Here is a 14,541-nt window from a genome sequence, read left to right as displayed (position 1 = left end):
CGTGGCCCAGCCTTGGCGATGAGCGCGGAGACCTCCGATGAACCTAATTTGCCTCTCTGAAGTTTAACTGGTCAAGTGACGGCATTCCATATAACTGCCCCCTCCTGGAGATCTCCGATAAATGGTTCTCCTCCTTCTCCTCGATAATAACGGATTGAGATATGTGCTTCGGTTTATAACCGTTCGGTTGATGAGCTGAGAACTCAGATGCTCGCGGCTCTACACGCTTGTGTCGGCCGACCAGGTCTGTGATTTGCTATGTCTCTTTCAACGAGAGATTCAACTTACGATGCCGGTCCGTCAATACTCAGAGATGTTTGGGGCCTTACGGGGGTTGCCATTGTGATTGTGATTCTGAGGATCTTCGCAAAAGCGAGGATTGGAAAGTTCGGTGCGGATGATCTGCTCATGGCTTTCGCATTGGTTAGCAAGCCTTTTATCCTCTTCTTCCAAATTTTGGACGTTGTGAAACATTATCAGTCGTGTCTCACGTTTACTGAGAATTAACACTGTCTCCAGTGTACGGCTATTGTCGGCTCGATTATGATCACCCTGGCCGTTCACTATGGATTTGGTCAGGAGGTGTCGACTCTTCGTGATATCGACGTGTCGAAGGTCATCTTGCATGACTATCTGGCTCAGACATTTGGTCTTGCCGGCGGTGCTATAGGTCGGGTGTCCTTCGTTGTCTTCATCATCGGACTGCTTGTGCAAAAGTCATCCCAGAGAATCGTATTGTGGGTCTTGATCAGTCTGCAGGTGGCTGTCAATTTGCTGTTCATCATCATTATTTTTGTCCAATGCCCAGGCCACGAATCGGCGATATGGGATGATACTGGCAAAAAGAAATGCTGGGACTTGCATGTGCAAGCCTATTATGGATACTTCCAAGGAAGTAAGAGAACCCCGACACTTTGCCCGCTTTCCTCTAACACCGTGGACACCGATAGCTTTCAACGCCGCCACTGATTTGGGTCTTGCAACCTTCTCGACGTACATCTTCTGGAATTTGAACTTGAAGCTACGGATCAAAATTGGGTTGGTGGCCTTGCTTGGATTGGGCATATTGTGAGCACCACCTTCGACGTACCATACTCGGGGCAACTGATGTATTAACCTAAGCCTAATCAAGCGCGATGGTCGCGGCAATTATAAAAACAGTACAAACCCGCGTCCTCGCAACCTCAGATAATGACCCGACCACCGCGACCGTCACTTACGACCGCTGGCTATTCATCGAGACGTATCTGGTCATCATCACCACGTCCATCCCTTCCATCCGATCTCTCTTCCGCTCCATGAAAAGCCGCAGACTCAACAACCAAAAGTCATATGAGCTCAGTTCCCGTTACGTCGGCTCAATGCATACTACATCCAGGACGAGACGACGAGATTCATCGATTGATGGGAAAGGGATCATGAATGCCTCGGAGGGGAATCTTAGCAACGAGGTCTTTGCGCGAATGGAAAGTAATATTGAGACGCCCCAGTCTAGCCATTCACGGGAGTCGGTAATAATGTGTGTTTAATGTGCTGGTGTCTAATGTCATGAAATAATGTTTCCTTACGAGAGAATCCGTCGACATAAGCCAGGACCTTGAAATCTTACTCGTAACTCCCACTCCCACCAGAGTGCAACTTGACTGTTAATTAACTTCCAGCGTGGATACCAAATGCTCGGCGTAAATCGCCAAGCTTCCTGCTCTCCAATTCCAACGACATCAGCATGGGATGCCGATTATGTATACTATTTGAAAATTGTGAATATATTGTGTCTTCACATCGAACGCCGACTGCTGACGGCTGAATCGGCAAATGATATCTGTTGCCGACGGCATTTGACACCTGAGACCACTGAGCTCAGGAAAGGTCAAGTCAAACCAATTGAAGATTTCACATCCTAAATGAATCACAAAGGCAAAATTTCAGGATCTTTGCGATGATATAGCACGTCATCCCAGCGACAATTCGAGTCGTGTAGCTTATACAGCAGAAGATAATCCCCGGAAGTGAGCCGACGGACGGACAACCAGTTCAAATTCCATGAATCACAGCGCTGATCGGCATGTCTTGGCAATCAATGGCCCGTGCCACAGATCCCCAACAAAGCCAATTAGACTTGGTCGGGCCAGGCCTCATGGCATTTGAAAGCAGCTCTTGGGAGCACTCAGTGGACAATAAACCAGTAGGCCAAGAATCGGCCTTTCTCCACTGAATTTCCCCACGACGCCCTCCGCCGACTTTCCCCAATGGGGCCTTCTTTCCCCATCGTCCCCGGTTTCCACTCACTACCCCGGCCAGGTCTACGGGGACCCTGGCAGGTCGTACTACGGCCAAAGTGACATCAAATCCTCAATGATACCTAGCATTAGCCGAAACCATGGAGTGGCCGGCCCACTGATACCGGTGCCGAATATAAAGCAGGATCTTGTCCCGGTGAAAAGCATTCCCCGTTTCCCTCCCTTAGTCTCTAAGAGTGGACACAGCAGGCCATTTGTCAATTGTTTTCGTTATCTCTTTCTAAGGCATTCAGCAAGGCCTCACAAAAAACACCGCCATCATGGGGAAGTCTGGGTTCATGAAGAACTATCGAGTCTATATACTCACCAGCGTCGCCTATCTGGGCTCCCTGCTCTTCGGTTCGTGGTATCACGTTCATCCATGTGCGTGGCCTCTAAGCTAACGTTGTCCCTCAGGATATGACACGGGTGTTATGGGCTCAGTCCTTGCCATGGACAGCTTCAAAAAAGACTTCGGCCTCCCAATATCAAAGGGCGGATTTTCATCCGACAAGAATGCCCAAGTATCCTCGAATGTGGTCAGTCTCTTGACCGCCGGATGTTTCTTCGGATCCATCTTCGCCGCCTTCCTCAACGAGCGCATCGGTCGTCGCTATTCACTGATGATCTTCGCCCTGGTCTTCCTGGTTGGCGCTGCGATTCAAGTGGGCGCTCACCATGCCATTGGACAAATCTATGGCGGCCGTGTCATCGCCGGTCTGGGAATTGGCGGCATGTCCAGTATCACTCCTGTTTTTGTTAGCGAGAACTGTCCCCCGGCACATAGAGGCCGGATTGCGGGTCTGTTCCAAGAGTTTTTGGTTATTGGAAGCACTTTCGCTTACTGGCTGGACTACGGCGTTTCTCTCCGCATTCCCGAGGGCACGACCCAATGGCGTATTCCCGTGGCTATTCAACTTATTCCCGGTGGTTTGATGCTTATCGGTCTCTTTTTCCTCAAGGAGTCTCCTCGTTGGCTGATGAAGCAGGGCCGCCGTGACGAAGCCCTAAAGTCACTTGCCTATATCCGCAACGAGCCGGAGGATAACGAGGAAGTGCAGAGGGAGATTGCTGAGATTTATGCTGCCATCGAAGAAGAAACTGCCCTCACCGAGGGCGTAACGTGGAAGGAGTGTCTGCAGAAGAGCAACCGCTACCGCTTCTTCCTTGCTTTCGTCATCATGTTCTGGCAGCAGTTCTCCGGAACGAACAGTATTGGATATTATGCGCCTCAGATCTTCGAATCCGTTGGCATTAGCTCGACCCACTCGTCGCTGTTTGCTACCGGTGTCTATGGCACCGTGAAGGTTGTCGCCACAGCGATCTTCTTGCTCATTGGTATCGACCGCTGGGGTCGCAAGTGGAGTATGGTTGGTGGTGCTGCTTGGATGGCTAGCATGATGTTTATCATCGGCGCCGTCTTGGCTACCCACCCTCCGAACCCGAATTCTACCACTGTCTCTCCAGCCTCCACTGCCATGGTGGCTATGATTTATCTCTACGTGATCGGATACTCTTTCTCATGGGGCCCGACCCCTTGGGTGTATCTAGGCGAGATCTTCCCGACCCGCTTGCGAGCATACGGTGTTGGCCTCGGAGCAGCCACTCAGTGGCTCTTCAACTTTGTTATTACCGAAATTACTCCCCGCGCTATCAACAGTATCGGGTGGAGGACCTTCCTCATGTTTGCTATTTTCTGTACGGCCATGGGAATCTTCGTCGCTATCTTCGTGAAGGAGACCAAAGGTAGGACATTGGAAGACATGGATCTTATCTTTGGTGCTATCGATGAGGAGCAGCGAAAGGCCGATGTGGAACACACTCTGCACAAGAATGATATCGCCCATGCTGAGCATGTGGAGGAGGGAGCCGACCGCAAATAACTGCTCCTTCTGACCGTTATGTGCTTAGACTAGAAACTTGAAATACACGAGTCAAATCTAGATTATACTCCGCCAACTTCATACTTCTGAACGGGGAAATCTATACTATTCAAAGGTTTTAGCACGTCTTACCTCAAAATCCAAGACTGGTAAAAACCCGAAACAGCCACGGCAATTCTCACAATCGAATCAGCTAAATCCAACCTACATAATCATAATTAGGTGTGTATGCTAGGTCGTCTTGGACATCCTATCACGGTTACTATCGGTGTCGCGCCCAAATGTCTGGTACGGATCCACAGCAAAATGCCGCGGGGAAAGGCGCGACCCTCCGCTCATCGACAAACTGTCTCCTATGCGCCCTGTGCTCGGCACCCCTTACTCTCAATGGAGAACCTCGAAGATACCTGCGCCTCGCTCCGAGCGCAGATTGCAGCCACAGAAGCCCAGCTCGCGGGGCTCAAGCGCGACCTCGCCAACGCCGAAGCTGCGGGCAAGCCGGAGACGGGCTCAACGGGAAACACGAAGGAAGGCCTGAACGGCACCGGAAGCCGTTGGCCACTGCTGCAAGAGGAATATAAACGCTATGGACGGCAGATGATCGTGTCGCAAATCGGTCTACACGGTTCGTTGGATTCTTTCGTTGGAAGAGAGGGGAGGGAAACCGCTAACTGTCGCAACCTCTCCAGGCCAGCTCAAATTGCGCGCCGCCAAGGTCCTGCTCGTCGGTGCCGGTGGCTTGGGGTGTCCTGCTGCGCAGTATCTTGCTGGTGCTGGCGTTGGAACCCTGGGACTGATTGATGGTGATACGGTTGAGATCTCGAATCTACATCGCCAAGTGCTGCACCGCTGGAAGAATGTGGGGAAATACAAGGTGGACAGTGCGATTGAGTCTCTACGAGAGTGAGTGGTTATCCAAGGTATTGGATTTCAATTCGCGCTGATGATTATCCGATCAGATTAAACCCCCATCCGACGTACATTGCGCATCGAACACATCTCACACCAGACGAGGCGCCGGCGATCTTTGAGAATTATGACCTTATCCTGGACTGTACCGATAACCCGGCGACGCGATACCTGATCTCGGATACCGCAGTGCTGATGGGCAAACCCCTGATTTCCGCATCTGCTTTGCGAACAGAGGGTCAGCTCGTCGTGCTGAATAACCCTCCTCGACGACCTGGTGATAAAGAAGGTGGCCCATGTTATCGTTGTGTATTCCCTAAGCCACCACCTGCCGATAGCGTCGTGAGTTGTGCCGATGGGGGTATAATTGGGCCTGTCGTTGGGACCATGGGAGTATTGCAAGCCCTGGAGGCGATCAAAGTGCTCACCGCGCCGGATGTTAGTCCAGCAGCAGATGGTACGACACCACCTCGAGACCCTCCAATCCTGCAGATCTTCTCCGCGTTCTCGAACCCGCAATTCCGCTCGATTCGTCTTCGTTCTCGTCGTGCCAACTGTGCGGTATGCTCTGCCGAGGCCACCGTGACACTTGATACCATCGCGTCGGGCTCCACAGACTATGTTTTCTTCTGTGGCTCGGCGAACGCGCCGTCCTTGCTGGGACCGGGGGAGCGCGTCTCTCCGGAAGAGTATCGTGAGAGACATCCACCGGCCAACTCACAGGCAAATGACAAGTCCGTCAAAAGGGGCTCGCATACAGTCATCGACGTGCGAGACAAGGCGCAATTTGGAATTTGCAACCTGGAAAACAGCATCAATATCCCCATTTCGAATTTCCTTGGCTCGGCGCCTGTTCCGATGGCTTCGGAATATGAGACAGAAGCCAGTCAACTTCCGTCATGGCTGCCGTCGGAGCTGGCATCACCCGAGTCTAACGACCCGATATACGTGGTCTGCCGTCTTGGAAACGACTCCCAGATCGCAGTCAAGAAAATGAAAGATTTAGGCTTGGATCGAAACGGCCAGCGATTCATCGGTGATATCCGGGGCGGATTTCGTGCATGGCGCGACCAAGTGGATCCGGAATGGCCCGAATATTAGACCAAGGCGAGAATCGAATCTGCCGTCAAGAGGCACTGACGGGCGACTTCTCCAGCCAAGCCCATTCCACCTTGACTCGGCCCTGGGCGAGCTCAGCCACCTCTTCAAAGACCGCCTCGGTGACATCGAGGTCTGTCACTGCGCAGCCCACGCACCGGTCCACGACCTTGACATCCACGCTTTTCCCATTGCGGCGAAGCCTCAACTTCATTCCGCAGAGCGGGTTGTCATTTGGGTCTGAGCCCGTTGAAGCTGCATCAAAGAGGATATGGGAGACGGCGCAGACCATGTCTGATCCTGAGTTTGTGTAGCCGCACGCTCCCAGGCCCGGGTTGTAGTAGGTTAGATCTCCTTCGTAAGGGCCGCCGTTGGAGGTTGGAAGCGGGAGATTTGAGGCTTTCCTGGTTCAAGTTAGCATGTAGAAACAGAAGGAATATTTCCAATGCAACTCACTTTTTTCCCACGGTCAAACCAACTGCCAGGCCGATGATCAGGGCGATCAGTAGTACGGCAGCGACTACGCCGATGATCAGGAACTTGCGCGATCGTCTCTGTGCCCTGAAACTAAATCCACCGAGGCCGAACGGCCACACTCGCTTGGGCGCATCTGCGCTCGGTCTGGCAACTGCTGTTCCAGCATTGACTGCAGCAGACTCGGTCCTCGGCCCTTTCGCCAACGGAACTGGCTTGCGTTTGGGCACCGAAGCCCAAGGCTCTTGTGCGCCCTGTACGGCTCCCTGGCCATTTTTTATCGCCTCGTCAGACGGGGTGTTGGAGTTATGGTCCATGGCGTCGGCGTGCTGTTTCTCTGTGTCCATTGTGCCGACTATTCATCACTGTTGGGGTTGAAGTCTAGGTGTCAGTCAATGTCTCACTGGGAGTACAAATGTAGTGGAGACGAGACCCTGGGGGAGGGGGTGAGCTTGTTTAAAGCGGTTCCCTTTCAGGGGTCTTAGTTTCAGTTTTAGCGGCTGGTGATAAAAAGCGCTACTGCATCCTTGTCGCATCGGGTTCCTACCGCCGATCTCGTACATCTGTTCTTTGCTAGTATCGGTGTATTCATGTCCAATCATATTCCATAGCCCAAGCTGTCATGCAGCGCACTAGTCAAGTACAGAGTCCGAATGGACCGAACAAGTGAACCGCGCACGTCGCAACTCCCCGCAACGGTGAGTGGACCCACCGCCGAAAAGCCTCGGAAGTCGCGGCCCCCTCAAATTGCGCTTTTTCAGATTCCTCATCGGATACCCACGTATTACACCGAGACGCGTACCTGGGTTGAGCTGCTATTCGATTTGATCACGTGCCGCTGACATGCGCATTTCCGCGCGCCTGAATTTGACCGTGGCCGTTCGGCAATAAGCGAGCGCTTCGCTGGCCTGCAGATATGGCCTCACGCAGAAGCTCGTCGAGCGATTCCAGCTCAAATAGCCCTCCGCTGTCGCGGCGCGATACGCAGGCAACTAAGACCACCACGGGCGAGGGCAAAAAGTCCCTATTGGACCATGTCAAGGCGATATGGCAGAAGACGGGCCTGGATCAACCCACCGTCTTATTGATGCTAAAGTACGATCCGGCTCCCGACTAGGATTCGAATGGTATGCTAATATCTTATTTAGGGGCGGTCTTTCACCAACGATCGCAGTGTCCATGTAAGTACCCCAGGCCTCGCTCTGTCAACAATGCATCTGACTCGGTTACAGCTACCAAGCAATGGACGTTGCCGATGAGTATACCACTCTAGGTTATCTCGTGGCCATCGTCTCTATCCTGGGATTCGCCATCATGCCTCGGGCCAAGTTCATCCAGATGATGATCTTTGACGTCTTGGCCGTCTGCTTGGCAGCGTGTTTGGCCCTGTTGACCATGTTCTCCAGTGTCAAGGCTCGCCAGCACACTCAAAAGGAAGGAAGCTCATCATACAACTCCTCAGCCTCTGCTGTCAGTGGTATGTGGCTGTTTTTCCAGATTTGGCTGGTTCATACCTTCCGGGCCAAGTACCCGCAGTTCCAGTTTCCCGTCATCATCTACGGGATTTTCGCCAACATCACCTCTGTCTATGCGCCGCAGATGCAGAATATGACTGCTGCAATCAATATGGTTCAGAAGCTGATCAGGACTTTTCTCACTGGGCTAGCCATCTCCACTGGTGTTTCCTTGTTCATTGTGCCCATGACCTCGCGCAAAGCAGTCTTCAAGCAGATGGGTGGGTATATTGGCAGCCTTCGCTCCGCATTGACTGCCCACGCGGCATATTTTGAGACTTTGGAAAGAGACGACATGTTTGGCCGTGCTGATACATACGACGACTCCCAGGAGAAATTCGGCAAAAAGGGCAAAAAGGTGTACAGTCCCGAAGCAGAGGCTATTCGCGCTGCAATTCGGCAGATCACCGAACTCCATGCTAAACTCCATGGTGATATCACCTTTGCGAAAAGAGAGTTTGCATTGGGCAAGCTGGGCCCGGATGATATCCAAGCCATGTTTCGCCATCTACGGCAGATCATGATCCCCGTTGTCGGATTAAGTTTCGTCGTGGACATCTTCCAGAGATTGTCCGACTATAACAGATGGAACCAACCTATCGATCCCAATGTCGAAATGGTCTCGGATGACGTTCGTCACCGCACTATTCGTGATTGGAATGATATGATGAGAGCGGTGCATGACCCTTTCAAAGACATGATTCAAACCATCGATGAAGGACTATTGCATACTTCGTATGTCTTCAGGCTGACAAAGCCTCCCAAGAAGAAGGCAGTGGTCACTACAAATGACGGTTCTGGTCAAGATGAAACGGATGTTGAGGCTTCGGCTGAAGACACAGGGCCCGGAGAGAAAGGTTTCATTGCCCACTTTGAAAAGAAGTTAGGCGAGTTTAGTGGTACGAAACGAATTGCTCTGCAAACTTGGGCCGAGGAAAAAGGAGTCAAGCTGCCTGAGGGCTTCTTCGATCATCCATCTTCTGTTGACAGTTTGAAGGGTGACTTTTTTGACGCTTCAGCTACGCATCAAGATCGTGCCCGACGACAGCTCTACCTTTTCCTTTATGTATGCAAATTTATCACTATTCTCACTGATACAAATACTGACTATAATCCTCCAGATGGAGCAATTGCTCTCCTCGACCGGGCAGACTGTTTTCGAATTCGTCAGCTATGCCAATAGCGTTGCAGAGAAGGGAAAGCTGTCCCGAACTCGACTCATTATTCCCGGCGCCAAGCGTTCATGGAAGTGGGCAAAGACTTTTTTGAAGGTGGATGATACCCATCAAGACGACAATATGGGCGACGTTCACACGCAAAACAACATTCTCGAGCTTGGCGAGGCGTACCGGCACCGCAAGGATCCAGAACACCTGCCGCCCACAACTTTCTTTGAGAAAGTCGGAGACAAAATACGAGTCTTTCCGAGGTTCCTCCGGTCCTTCGAGTCTACGTATGGATTCCGGGTTGCATGCGCTACGATGACCATTGCCGTCATCGCTTTTCTGCACGACACGCAAACCTTTTTCACTAGGCAGCGTCTGGTGTGGGCCATGATCATGGTCAATCTGAGCATGTCGCCAACCTCAGGACAGAGTATCTTTAGCTTCGTGCTTCGAATTGCTGGTACAACGATCGCAATGGTGGCCAGTCTTCTATGCTGGTACATCCCGGATCAGAAGACCCCCGGCGTGATTGTTTTTCTCTTCCTTTTCGTCTCGTCTGCATTTTACGTGCCCATTAAGATGTTCCGCTTCCGCATCGTCGGGATTATCAGCATCGTCACTACAACTATGATCATCGGATACGAGCTTCAAGTCCGAAGGGTCGGTGAGAAGATTGCTACTTCAAACGGGCAGCCGTATTACCCCATCTACCTGCTCGCGCCCTATCGACTTGCTACCGTGAGCGGAGGTATTGCCGTTGCTTTCATCTGGACATTCTTCCCGTATCCGATCTCGGAACATTCGGTGCTTCGCCAGAGCCTGGGCGCATCGCTATACCTCCTGGCCAATTATTACTCCATCATCCACGAAACGCTCTCGGCTCGTATGCGTGGAGATGAGGGCGATCTCACTCTCAAGAGCTCTGCGGGTCGCAAGCTCGAGAAGGCTCGTCACAAGGTTTTCTCCAAGCAGATGCTGATGCTCAATGGCTTGAGGACCTATTCCGAATTCCTTCGGTGGGAGGTCCCGATCGGTGGCCGATTTCCTAAGAAGCAGTATGATTCCATCATTGTCTGTGTCGAAAAGTAAGGCACCCCACCAAACCCCAATGATTAAATTGGCTAACATCGCCGCTCCCAGTATCGTAAGCTACCTCAGTTTACTCGGCTACGCATCCGACACATTAATGCGCCTCGGCGACGATGATGACGAATCAAGCTCAGCCTGGATGCATGATTTCCGCCGCCTTGTCGGTACCACGAATGTCACTACCCATGAAGTCACATCTTTGCTATGTCTTCTTTCTGCCAGCATTACAAACCGCCAGCCCCTCCCGCCATACCTCAAGACCCCTCGACCCTACAGCTTCTCCAAGAGACTGGAAGCGCTTGACAGTGAAATTTTGAGCCTCAAGCACATGTCCGAACCAGGGTTTGCGGCCTTTGCCGTTCTGCAGATTTCCACGAGATGCATTGTTGGCGACGTGGAGAGACTTATGCGGTTAGTTGCATCACCTCCGAAAGTCCTAATCCTTGATACTGACTGCCCTGAAATAGACACGTGAGAGGCTTAGTTGGTGAACTCGACTTTTCTTTCCATGCTATCAGCACGACGGATCCCAGAATCGCCGAGTCTAGAATGACATCGCGCGCACCGTCGAGAGTAGACGTAAATGAGGTTCAGGTGGCAGATCGCCGGAAGCAGGACTAACCTCTGTTCTTCGCAAACTTCATTTGTATATATGAGAGAAATGCTTTGTCAAACAGAGCCATGCATAGATGAAATCGTACATACTTCACGCCCACTGGACCTTGGAGCCACCTTTCTTGTTAAGTCACGGTTTGACATGGCCATCGGTGAGAACCCCGCAACATGCTTCTCCGCATTTTCGGGGTGTTCTAGCGCATATTTAAACACCGACCTCTCGGGCTGCCGGTGGAATCGATAAACGCCGAGATCATACAAAATGGCCCAGGTCCAAATAGACAACCAGATCCTCACCGAGGCAGCAAACAAAACTGTCCTCATCACTGGTGCCGCCCGCGGCATCGGCGCAGCAACAGCGAAACTGTTCAACCAACACGGAGCAAACGTCGTAATAGCCGATCTCGCTCGATTCCGCAATGTGGCGGAAGAGTTGATCACGGAATTGGCCCATCCAGAGCGTGCAATTTTCGTGCCGGGCGATATAGTTCATTGGGCGCAACTGGCTGCATGCTTCAAAACGACTCTTACTCGGTTCGGCAGTATCGATATCGTCGTTGCGAATACGGGGATCATGGAATCAACACCCACGCTTGACCTGACCCCAGATGAAGAGGGCAACCTTCAGGAGAACCGTGAAGCAGAGAGAGTGATCGATGTCAATTTGAAGGGGACTTTGAACAGTATTTTGCCTCGTCCTTTGGATATATCATATCATGCTTTATCTGAATAAGTTGAACTAACGAAATGTGAAGCACTCCGCTTAGCCCTCTTCTACTTGGGATCTTCCAGCGACCAGCCGAGCAAGTCGATTCTCCTGGTTGCTTCGACTTCGAGTTACTTTGGCGGCACGGGCGTGACCGCGTACGTTACATCCAAGCACGGTGTCCTGGGTCTTTTGCGGGCATCTCAGTCCAAAGCGAAGGAGCAGGGTGTTCGGGTTAATGCTGTTGCTCCGTTTCTCACGCCAACGCATATCACTGCGGGGTTTGCACAGCAGTGGCGCGAGAAGGGGTTGGAGGAGAATACGCCTGAACGTGTTGCTGAGGCGATTGCTTCGGTCGCTCTGGATCGGGAGAGGGAGGGGGATTGTGTTATGGTAAGTATCTTGTGTGCTTCATCCAGCCTAAGTGGATCTAACATTGGTTGTTAGGTCGCTGGAAAGTATCTACGGGAGATGGAGTCGTCCAGAGCTGAATTACTTTCCACGTGGATTGGAGCCGACGTGGCGGATTTCATGGGTCGCGCAATGCAATTCTTTGTTAGTATTGGAGGCTACGTCTTGCCCAAGAAGTATTAAATCTGTGTTATATGTCAAGGGTCACTTCGAGTCTATACAGAGAAAGAAGGGTCTCTTTTATCTACAAGTCCAACCCCACAGCCAAAGCGGTACTTATTGAGGCACTCGTGGACCAACACTCCGCCAGAAATCACATCTCTTCCTGCGTCCACCTTCCCAGCTGGCTGCATCAGCCAGACGAAATTCATTCGTGACTCCAGGGTCCTCCCGGAGCCAGTAAGCCAGATGATCAGTCACGGTGTCCCGGACAAGCGTCCCACCCGTGGTGTTCAGGTTCATCAACACGGGCGCAGACTCGTGCCACCTCGGCCAAGAAACATTCCCATCTGCGCCGCGAGGAACAGTGGCATTGCTTGCACCGCCCATAGCATCCACGATGGAAATAACGGGGGTGTCATTGATAATGAAATTACCCAAGATCTTCTGGAATGCGTGCCTGAACCCACGAGTTGGCAGTCTCTCGCCGACGGAAAAGTACGCCGTCAAGTCTGAGCCGTGGTACGCTGGTGTAACGGAGTACTGGTATTTCCAGCTTTCTTTCCCATGGTGTCCCGAGAAAGCGTCCGCTAACCAGTACGAGGGACAATCGAAGGTTGTTTCGGCGAATATGTTGAAGACTGTCTGCTGCAGACCGTTTGCGAACTCTGACTGATTTAAGGCGGTTGGGCCGCGGTCACCGAGAGTGTCGTAGAGGGGAATGGCACTTTCTGAAGGGGTCCATGATCGATATGCGTCAAGAAGCCCGAGGTAGTCGGAGTGGGTGAATAGAGGAAATGTCGATTTGACATATTTCCAAAAATCCCCGTCAGTGGTTATAATTGGAGGACTCAACGGCACGCCGTCATTGGCATTGTTCTGTGAAAATCAGCATGTTACTGCATCCCGAATTTTTCACGTTCCAACTTACACCTGACAATATGCGCTTGCCACTAATCTTCTTATGAAGGAGTTGCTTGGATGGAAGCCCCCGAATGAAATCACCGTCGGTGACGGGCAAGAACGCAAACGTGCCCCAGGCACCCGACGTGGAGATATTTCCATTGGCATATTGCAATGTATCCGTGTATGCACGCACGAGGCAGTCAAAGACTGAATCGGTAGTGTGGATTCCATGATAGCATCCTGCCCGTGCCGCGAACTCGTAATAGTGATTGGTGGGCACCGAGTCGTCGTAATTGTACTGAGTCGGGGTATACGGGCTTGCGGCGATGATCTAGACCCGTCAGTACGTCTCAGAAAGAGGTCTGGGGAGAGCTTTACATTGTTGAACAGATCATCCTCTCTGCCTCCATAAGCCATCGCTTGCAGCATCACGGCGCCGGCCCCAGAAGATTCACCCGCGAGCGTGACACGGGAGGGATCACCGCCGAATTTGGAGATGTGTTTTTGTGTCCATTCAAGAGCAAAACGCATATCCAATAGACCGGCGTTAAGAGCACCGTGCTCGTGGACATCTTCCGAGGCCAAGAAGCCAAAGGCGCCCAGTCTGTACTGGATCATGACGGATACAAAACCATTCTGGTTTGTCTTCATCCACTCGCTAGGGTCATAGATTGCCCCGTATAGACCATATCCGCCGCCATCTGTTGGTAAAACTCAGTGAACGTTCCAGTCAGATTTCATGATAAGCTTACGGATCCAAAGTAGAACGGGCAGATCCTTTGCTCCTGGCCGAGAATACACATTCAGAAATAGACAATCCTCATCACCCAGGGCGGAATTAAACCCGTAGACCTCTGGAAGCTTTGCGCCTCCGGATTGAGGACAAAGGGGAGGTTGGTCGACAGCGGAGAGAATAGACGTCTTGTTTACCCGTGGCGCTTGTGGTGCTTGCCATCGCAGATTTCCCACAGGGGGAGCTGCATATCGAATCCTAGGCAACCAGTGAGCACAAGGGGGGACTTCAGATGCACAGTCTAGAGAAAGTACCCTTTGAACACATTGAGACCGTACGTGCTGTTGTAAAGTCCCTGGTACTTTGCATAACCCAGATCTACCACGGGACTGGCGGCGTGAACCTGTGTGGCCAGAGAGGCTGTGGCCGTGGCTAAAGCCAGGAGGAGACAGATACCAGCCGTGAAGCCCATCTCCAGGCTTCTTGGGGCCCGGGGAAATAACAGAGTGAGATTACATCTGGAGGGGCAGCTGGTGATTGTCGGCGATCACTACCGCATCTGCGTTGAATCCTGCAGATGCAACGCTTGACGCCCGCTG

The 14,541-nt window shown here is 51.9% G+C and overlaps 7 protein-coding genes across 7 annotated transcripts; 5 read left to right on the top strand and 2 right to left on the bottom strand.

Moving 5' to 3' along the window:
• Positions 1-258: 258 nt before the first annotated feature.
• On the top strand, positions 259-1,686 carry N7498_005202 (uncharacterized protein; the record flags this gene model as incomplete). The annotated part of the gene is made up of 5 exons (XM_058452264.1): positions 259-423; positions 520-895; positions 951-1,068; positions 1,133-1,519; positions 1,662-1,686. The coding sequence occupies 5 exons, from the start codon at positions 259-261 to the stop codon at positions 1,684-1,686; spliced, it is 1,071 nt and encodes a 356-aa protein (XP_058308802.1).
• An 874-nt stretch (positions 1,687-2,560) lies between these two features.
• Positions 2,561-4,162, top strand: N7498_005201 (sugar porter family MFS transporter; the record flags this gene model as incomplete). The annotated part of the gene is made up of 2 exons (XM_058452263.1): positions 2,561-2,639; positions 2,697-4,162. 2 exons carry the CDS (start codon positions 2,561-2,563, stop codon positions 4,160-4,162), a joined length of 1,545 nt encoding a protein of 514 aa, XP_058308801.1.
• A 387-nt stretch (positions 4,163-4,549) lies between these two features.
• N7498_005200 (HesA/MoeB/ThiF family protein) lies at positions 4,550-6,172 on the top strand (the record flags this gene model as incomplete). Its single annotated transcript, XM_058452262.1, has 3 exons — positions 4,550-4,787; positions 4,852-5,065; positions 5,122-6,172. 3 exons carry the CDS (start codon positions 4,550-4,552, stop codon positions 6,170-6,172), a joined length of 1,503 nt encoding a protein of 500 aa, XP_058308800.1.
• A 25-nt stretch (positions 6,173-6,197) lies between these two features.
• On the bottom strand, positions 6,198-6,990 carry N7498_005199 (RlpA-like double-psi beta-barrel domain-containing protein; the record flags this gene model as incomplete). Its single annotated transcript, XM_058452261.1, has 2 exons — positions 6,198-6,573; positions 6,626-6,990. 2 exons carry the CDS (start codon positions 6,988-6,990, stop codon positions 6,198-6,200), a joined length of 741 nt encoding a protein of 246 aa, XP_058308799.1.
• Positions 6,991-7,559: 569 nt separating this feature from the next.
• N7498_005198 (uncharacterized protein) lies at positions 7,560-11,033 on the top strand (the record flags this gene model as incomplete). Its single annotated transcript, XM_058452260.1, has 6 exons — positions 7,560-7,738; positions 7,792-7,824; positions 7,876-9,223; positions 9,279-10,408; positions 10,464-10,823; positions 10,880-11,033. 6 exons carry the CDS (start codon positions 7,560-7,562, stop codon positions 11,031-11,033), a joined length of 3,204 nt encoding a protein of 1,067 aa, XP_058308798.1.
• A 256-nt stretch (positions 11,034-11,289) lies between these two features.
• Positions 11,290-12,327, top strand: N7498_005197 (SDR family NAD(P)-dependent oxidoreductase; the record flags this gene model as incomplete). Its single annotated transcript, XM_058452259.1, has 3 exons — positions 11,290-11,710; positions 11,783-12,126; positions 12,181-12,327. The coding sequence occupies 3 exons, from the start codon at positions 11,290-11,292 to the stop codon at positions 12,325-12,327; spliced, it is 912 nt and encodes a 303-aa protein (XP_058308797.1).
• A 93-nt stretch (positions 12,328-12,420) lies between these two features.
• On the bottom strand, positions 12,421-14,414 carry N7498_005196 (putative carboxylesterase; the record flags this gene model as incomplete). The annotated part of the gene is made up of 5 exons (XM_058452258.1): positions 12,421-13,182; positions 13,235-13,540; positions 13,588-13,910; positions 13,962-14,200; positions 14,257-14,414. The coding sequence occupies 5 exons, from the start codon at positions 14,412-14,414 to the stop codon at positions 12,421-12,423; spliced, it is 1,788 nt and encodes a 595-aa protein (XP_058308796.1).
• Positions 14,415-14,541: the final 127 nt, after the last annotated feature.

Source organism: Penicillium cinerascens, assembly GCF_028974065.1.
Source record: "Penicillium cinerascens strain IBT 15544 chromosome Unknown contig_5_segment0_segment0, whole genome shotgun sequence".
NCBI lineage: Eukaryota > Fungi > Ascomycota > Eurotiomycetes > Eurotiales > Aspergillaceae > Penicillium > Penicillium cinerascens.
This window is presented reverse-complemented; position numbering and strand designations above follow the sequence as displayed.